This window comes from Cydia splendana, chromosome Z, assembly GCF_910591565.1.
Source record: "Cydia splendana chromosome Z, ilCydSple1.2, whole genome shotgun sequence".
Taxonomy (NCBI): domain Eukaryota; kingdom Metazoa; phylum Arthropoda; class Insecta; order Lepidoptera; family Tortricidae; genus Cydia; species Cydia splendana.
The window spans coordinates 44,249,650-44,258,257 of record NC_085987.1 but is presented as its reverse complement, the minus strand read 5'-3'; the positions used below and the strand labels follow the sequence as shown (position 1 = coordinate 44,258,257).

The 8,608-nt window shown below is 37.1% G+C and overlaps 1 protein-coding gene across 1 annotated transcript in view; it reads left to right on the top strand.

The window, feature by feature from the left end:
- The first annotated feature begins 390 nt into the window (after nt 1–390).
- LOC134804148 (anion exchange protein 3) overlaps nt 391–8,608 on the top strand; it is a 136,333-nt gene continuing 128,115 nt past the window's right edge. The window contains exon 1 of the mRNA XM_063777093.1: nt 391–560. Coding sequence (XP_063633163.1) covers nt 510–560 — 51 coding nt within the window. The 5' untranslated portion in view covers nt 391–509. The remainder of the gene's footprint in view (nt 561–8,608) is intronic.

The window sequence follows — 8,608 nt, the reverse complement described above, 5'->3', positions numbered from 1 at the left end:
CATTGATTGATTGATAGACTAAAATTCTTAAATTTATTAGCCATTATATATTAATCCGATGGTCATAACTTCATGACGTAATTAAATACGAGTATATGTTCTATTTATTTTTGTGTCCGTTTTTTCTTCCATTTACCTATACAAAAAAAACTTAGCCCCGTCGTTTGACTTTTTTCAGTTTTATGATTATAGAGTTAGAAGAGATAAATAAATTCCATAGAAATTTTAAAGGCTCCCGTAACTTTTATTATATGAATAAGTAAAAAAACGCAAGAAACGAAAAAGCATAGCGGTGGTACACATAATGAACATAGCGTAAAATAGGGTCTACGTTTGTATGGAGAAGCGGCGGTCGTCCACTATCGCCTTAAACACAACGTATTTTCTCACCCCGAATTTTTCAGACCTAATTTTCCGTCCACAGGTAAGCGCGTACGCACGCCCTTCCGGTGCCGGCGTTCAGTCGAGCCGCGACCTCCGCGCGCGACGGACGTACGTACGTGACAATCATGAGTTCGGGCAAGCGGAAACTGTCCTTCCTGGGATTCGCGCCTTCTCAGGTTAGTTTCATGTGACGTTTGAAACAATACGAGTATGTTGTCGTGGAATATAATGATGTGTGTTTTTTAATTTTGTGGGAAACTCCTGGAAAATACGGTCGCTGTCAATGTCTGTAAAACACAAGGTGCTCGAAATGGAAATGATTTGAAAATAATGAAGTGTTCAGATTTTGAACACCGTGCCCGTTCTGATATATTTGATAGCGACGATACCTTCGATATTTATCGTAGGTGGTATTTTTAATTAAAATGTAGGGTCGATATGTTATTGGCAATATTGAAAAAATGGGAATAATGGTTATGAATGTTAATTGTTACGTTTTGTAAGATTAGATCAATAATTTAACTTGAAAATAAATAACTATATATTCTGTAATTTATGTAAATATATCGATAGGGTACTGTATTTATAAAATACGAATACACATGTGACAGCTTGGCACGTAACGTAAGTGTACAATTATTTCAGGGAAAATGTGTGTAAAACACGAGGCCAATGAAAACAGGGCTCCAATCAATATTAAACGAAATGGTCTTGACCTCTTGACAGAAATATTGGCTCACACATAGACAAATTAAAAGGTTGTAATGAATTATCGATCGCTATGTGTAATAGTAATAAAAAGAGTTCTAAACTTAGATTTTCTGTTAGATTTAAAGTCGTCCTGTATAGTCGAAAGTTGAGCATGAACTGCCTCTTCCTCGGCCGCCTAGCCTAGTCGGTAGTGATCCCTGCCTACGAAGCAGGAGGTCTCGAGTTCGAATCCTGGTAAGGGCATTTATTTGTGTGTTTATCACAAATATTTGTTCCTGAGTTATGGATGTTTTCTATATATACATAAGTGTTTATAGGTATTTAATACATATATTGTCGTCTAGTGCCCACAACATAAGCCTTATTAAGCTTACTGTGAGACTAGGTAATATTTATTTATATTTATTATTTATTAACTACAGATGTGCATAGTGTCTACAAAGTTAGAAAAGTACTAGGAAATTACAGGAAAACTTCACAGGAAAGTGACATTCATTATAGAAATGAAAAATATAGATTCCCATACAAAAATATGAGAAGTTTCCCAAGTTGTTCCATGCAGGAATTTGGCTATGTTGGAAACATTCTGACGGCAGATCAGTAATTTTAACCGAGCAGAGCGAATGTATTTTTTTTTAATTAAAAATCGTATTATAACCAGAAACGTTAATTATGACTTATGACATTTACAGATCATATCCGTAACAAATCCAGATCTAATTAATAACCTGCTAAATCAACCGGAATACGCCCCCAGATCACTTGTCCAATTTTCGGTACCCTTACTATGAGTTTTACGCGGCCTTAAGGCTTAAACGCTAGCGACTGCGTCAACTCAAACGCAGTGCATCTCGCTTTCATCAAAGTCAGTTCAAAGGAGATGCATTGTCAGTTATTTTACGCGTTCGCCAGCGAATATGTCAGTGTCAAACTCGTGGTAAGGATACAGTGCTCCTAGTGTAAATTTCATTTAATAGCGTGACGTGACGTACGTTTGCGTTAACCCTTAAATGCATGATTTTTTCTTTTTGCCCGAAGTTAAGTAATATATGTATCACATAATTATCTGCCGATTCTAGGAAAAATAGTAAAAAAAATATAACTTCGATTTTCACTGCGAAATCAGTGTTAGAAGTTGAATTGGCTAAATCATATTATGTAAATATGTAATATTCAGTAATAGATCTATGATTTTTTTTACTACCATTAGAAAGGTACACTATTTGTGATATACTCATGATAAAGTTTTAAAATATAAAATAATTAAAAACCCCGAAAACACCGTTCAAAATCACATACTAAAAATTATCAACTTCTGGATTTTTCCAAGCTTTCCGACTTTTCGTCTTAAAACGAATGTAATTTTTATAAATTAAAAATATTGCGTAAATTTAACCCTTAAATCATTACCCTACTACTTGACGTTTGCCTTTTTTTTTTAATCTGTGAGCTGTCTAATGCTTTGTAGACATTTGGCAACACTATGCATTTAAGGGTTAAAGTGTCATTTTGTATGGGATTTTGAGTTTCCAAAACGTCCCGTTGGCGCGCTGTTCAAAATACCATACAAAAATAGTCGTAAAGCAAACGCGAATACTCGTCAAGCTATCGAATGAAATCTACACTCATCATTGGCCTTAGCGTCTATTGCAGACGATTTATGGTGTAAAAACCGGAGAGACACCCCATTACACCGCCTGGGACGGAATTAAGGAAACGCAGGGATGCATAAAAGAATAAGTTTTTGGCAAAAATTTCATTTTTGGTACAAGCTTTTATCGCTGACTGTACTTTTCTTACGACAGACAACTAATACTCATCAAGACAATTCTAAAAACCCCTAACACAATTAGGTTGCGTTGTTTCATCACAGAGTTCCTATGGCCACCTCCTGTCTCCATCATCAGATCAGTTCGACGGTACCATATTATTGTATTGTCATCAGAACTACATACAGCTGCTAATTTTCATGACGCTACGATCCTTGGAAGATGGTTAATTAGTTACCTTAGATTCCATTACATAGTTACATACAGGTCGACCTAATAAAAGCTTGTTAAAAAGGGGGCTACATAAAAGAGTGAACGTGACACTGAGTTATTAATGAAAATATGATAGCATCGTGATTAGACCACAAGGCCTTAATATAGTCATTCGCAGTAAACGCAATGCACCTACCTGCCTAGTTAATAATGCAATTAGAATCGATACGGCTTTTTTATACGGTTACATGTTTCTTTGTACACACAGCAACTCTCCTAACTGTACATCGGTGGACCTTATTACAAAATGCATAAGGGCCACCGCTGTACGGTTAACAGTGTGGGCGAAGGTATGGAGATGGATTTTATTGGCAAATACTTTGCATTTACATAAATAACAGGGTATTTTCCTACTAGTCAAATCAATTACTTTTTTAATATAGTCATTCGCAGTAAACGCAATGCACCTACCTGCCTAGTTAATAATGCAATTAGAATCGATACGGCTTTTTTATACGGTTACATGTTTCTTTGTACACACAGCAACTCTCCTAACTGTACATCGGTGGACCTTATTACAAAATGCATAAGGGCCACCGCTGTACGGTTAACAGTGTGGGCGAAGGTATGGAGATGGATTTTATTGGCAAATACTTTGCATTTACATAAATAACAGGGTATTTTCCTACTAGTCAAATCAATTACTTTTTTAGAACTGTCAAAACGATTTGCTAATATGGAATTTATATGAAACATTACATCGTGACGTCACGGTCAACTCACCTAGGTACTTTTTATATTTCTATCCGATTTATTAAATAGAACTTGTGTTTAAAAATAACTCCTGTCTGTGTTTTTCTAATAATTAATTGGTGCTTTATTTCATGCATGGTGTAAAATAATTTATTTTAAATACAGTATAATACCCTATTATGTAAGGTACCCATAACGGAGAAGATATATTGGAGCGTAAAATAGCTTTTCGTGCGATGTCAAAAGTTTAAAGGGCCATATGTAGTGTAAAACGTTGTACGATACACGTGCGAATAGGTAATTCGCAACTCGTGTCGATTTAAAACATTCCCTTCGGTCGTGTTTTAATTTATCGCCACTCGTTTCGAATTTCCTCTTTTCCGCACTCGTATCGTAAATAACTATAACAGGACATATGTGACGTTATCTATAAAAAGGGACCTTATTGTCGATGGCGCCTACGCCATTATTAACGATGCTCCGATATAAATACAATACCGCGCGACGTTGTGCGGCGTCAGCGCCATCGACAGTAAGGTCCCTTTTCATAGATAATGCCCCATATGGTGCTACTAGCTACCAGTACGGTAAAGTAGCAGTTAACGTGCCTACGACGAAAATGTAAAGGCCAATCCATACGTATGTAACTATGTACTGTAAAACGTGGGAATAGGAATAGGTAATTCGCAACTCGTGTTGATTTAAAACACTCCCTTTGGTCGTGTTTGTAACTTATATATGTAACTGTAACTTATGTAAATGTAACTTATACTCCACTATTCGCCACTCGTTGCGAATTTCCTACATTTCGCACTTGTATCGTAGGTATCATCTTGGGTCGTCCCATTCGTTTTTCGTCAAGTTCTTAAATTAGTCCTACATATTATGCTTTCGTCACTCATTCTACATTGAAAGCCACCGACGATTGTGACGAATGTAGAATGAGTGACGAAAGCAGAATAGGACTAATTTAAGAACTTGACGAAAAACGAATGGGACGACCCAAGACGATACCGTATCGTAATGTAGGTACGTACTTTAAGAAGCGACCCCTCACGCGGTGTGTAACCAATTCTTTAAGGGCTCGGTACCAAAAAGATAAAAAGGAACGAATCATACAATAGTACAATGTGAAATGCGGGGGGTAACTGGAATATTGTACGAGAGTCTATTATATTCACGACAGCCGTAGGCTGGAGTATACAAGAATTACTCCATTAAAGGTATAAGATTACTTATAATGTTATTTGAAAAGAATTATTACAATTCTACGGGATTTGATGATACATTTTATTTATTATCTGCTCAGTACAGGTTTATTATTACTTTAGGTACCTAATAGGCACCTACTGATTTGAAATATATAACCACTGCTTTATATTTTGGCTGTATCACCTGTGGGTTTATACTTTCATGTTTTCCAATTTCGAGAATTAGCACAATGACGGATCAATAAATCTGAGTGAATTACAATTCATTGTCATATTGTATTGTCAGGCGTGGCTCACTCCGCGATTTCGTCGCTTTGCTACAGGTAGCTAAAAGTACATCCGTTCCACACCAATTTTGGTGGCTAGCCATAAGCCGCGCGTGGCGCTGTCGCCACCTGGCGGCCATATCTGTCCTGATCGTAACAGACGCGTTTTGTTAGAGAGTGAGTCTTTTGTACCTAGTACTATTATTTATTCTGTGATTCTAGTTGAAATAATTCAAGTTAAAATCAATTTCCGGGCTCAGTTTGAAATAAAAAATGTAATTAAATACCCTTTTATTCCTACTCATTACTAAAGTTACAGTGTTTACAAAAGTTTCAGTGAAATCAAGCTTATTCTTAAATTACATAAAACAAAAATTTATTTGAATGAGCGGTCCTGCTCGTGAGCAAAAGCCTCTCCCAGTTTCCGCCAACTAACTCTGTCCTGGGCCTTGGTGTGCCTGTTGCTCGGAAGGTGTTTTGTTACATCTTCTATCCATCTATACGGCTACTACTAGTTTGACACTGGGGTGAATCAACTTATTCTTGTCACTAGTTGCCATGGTTACGGTCTCCTGGGTCACTCTTAAAATACTAGTTATTTCGTATTTAAATGAATCAATCTTGAATTTTTTGGTAGTTATAAGGCCTTATTTAATTACACAAACGGGTCTACCGCGATATAATTTCATTGTTTTTACAGATCATATCCGTAACAAATCCAGATCTAATTAATAACCTGCTAAATCAACCGGAATACGCCCCCAGATCACTTGTCCAATTTTCGGTACCCTTACTATGAGTTTTACGCGGCCTTAAGGCTTAAACGCTAGCGACTGCGTCAACTCAAACGCAGTGCATCTCGCTTTCATCAAAGTCAGTTCAAAGGAGATGCATTGTCAGTTATTTTACGCGTTCGCCAGCGAATATGTCAGTGTCAAACTTAAAGGAATTAAAGGTAAAAACAATGAAATTATATCGCGGTAGACCCGTTTGTGTAATTAAATATGTGTACAAAACGCGAGAGTTTAAAGTGTTATGTTATAAGGCCTTTCCATAATGGGACGTCTACTAAGCACGTTTGTAGAACATGGTACAGTAGCTCTTCTAAGAAACTATGCTATTATTGTCTCCTGGCTGATGGGAGAGAATAACAACAAGAAATAGTTGATCGACCCACTGTCATTCGCTAGCGTGTGTGTAACTTACTTTCTATGCGTCTCGCTTGTACTCGCATATTAGTGCGAGATATATAGAAGGTAAGTTACGCAGACGTAAGCGAATATGTCAGTTTAAGCTAAGCTAAGCTAAGCAAAGCAGTCGTGGTAAGGTAAGTGGTCGCCATTTGCTGCGTTTGCAGTGGTCTTTTCCAGAGTGTAGTTCGTTTCGTCCATCTTGTATTAGGTAGCCTACCTATATATGTGCCCTGCCTATTTCCATTTCATGCTTTGCGATGTTCGAGAGCCTTTACGTTAAAGTTAATCTTACAACTTTTTTTTTGAAGTGAAAGCTTCTTTAGCGGCTTCTAAACTTCTTTGTGATGGGGAAAAAATGTTAAACTCGCGACAGGTGTCACGTGACCGCAAGATTCGTAAGACGTAAGGCGGACACGTGACCTGATCGAAACACTGTTACAATGTCATTGAGTTTTTTTTTTGACGACCGGTCTGGCCTAGTGGGTAGTGACCCTGCCTATAAAGTGGATGGTCCCGGGTTCGAATCCTGGTAAGGGCATTTATTTGTATGATGATACAGATATTTCCTGAGTCATGGTTGTTTTCTATGTATTTAAGTATTTATATATTATATATATCGTTGTCTGAGTACCCACAACACAAGCCTTCTTGAGCTTACCTTAGTCAATTTGAGTAAAATTGTCCTATAATATATATATTTTTTAGTAGCCTATATTGTGTCCCACTGGTGGGCGTAGTCCTCCCCTGTTTTTCGCCACTCGTCACGGCTTTGTGCATGCTCCCGCCAGTCGCCACAGAATGAGTCCTGGTCGTTTCGCCATCTCATTTTTGGTCTGCCTCTGCCTCGGGTGTATTACAACCAGAAAATGTTTTCGAAATTCTTTAATTTCACTGTGCTGCACTAATATACAACAAAATGTACGATACCTGGTGATGATAAACGTATTGTATAATACGGGCGATATACATATAGATTTGTGTCTTAAAAACCCGCCATTATGTAATAACGTACTTGTTTTATTGCAGAAAACAGTAGTAATCATTTTATTACGCACCTCAAGTGTTTATTGGTTTGTAACTTAAGGCTCAGTTGCTAAGCTATGGTTAGTCTAGATCTAGACTTACGGGATCAATTGAACATTATTTGTGATTATGTTGGTTTAATAATTAAGTATTGGTCCACCATACAATTATAACTGGCGGTAAGATTTAGATCAAAAGTATTGTGGAATGCAGTTTAATTTGTATTGTTGTAACATCGAACGAAGGAAAATAAAAGTAACTCTGTTCCATTTGACAATTATTTATATATCATAATAAGTACCTACCACTATACTTCTCGCGTCGAATGATAGTCCTTAAGCACTACCACCAGTTTTAACATTGACATATTCACTCACGTTTAAGTAACTTACTTTCTATGCATCTCGCTCGTACTCGCATATTAGTGCAAGCGAGATGTACAGAAAGTAAATTACGTAGACGTGAGCGTTATGTCAATGTCAAAACTGATGGTAGAGGCTCTTATGACAGTTCCTACAAGTTTCTGTATGTGCTTAATTTTAAAATAATAGGGAATATTACGCGAAATTCTGCGTAGGGGGCGCTACTATAATACCACAATCCATCACAATCTGGGGTTCTAATACCGCGAAACAAGAAAATCGATATTTCGTTATCTAACCACTCTATCACTCTTGCATATTCGAGCGATAAAGAGGCAGATAACTAAATTTCGCATTTCCCGTTTCCCGGTAGGCCCTTGTTAACAAACCGCCTTGATGCATAATGTCATATTTCATTGTCTGTGAAAACTTGTCAAAAAACAGTTTAAGGCACAGTATGTATAAGTTACTCTATGGTTTACTAGCTAGCTTGGTGTTGCACACTGGCGGCAGAACTTTGCAGTAATACCCCCTATTGAAGAAATACGTTTAAAATGATTTTTTTTCTTAAAATTTTACTTTTCAAAATAAATAGTTAGGTCTGCTAAACTTCCAATAAATCATTTTACGTGAGAGCTCGTAGCTAGTAGGCATTGGGACCTTAGGACGCCAGAGGTTAAGAAATTTAAATTAACCTTCCGTCTCGCAAGCTCCCCAAATGAT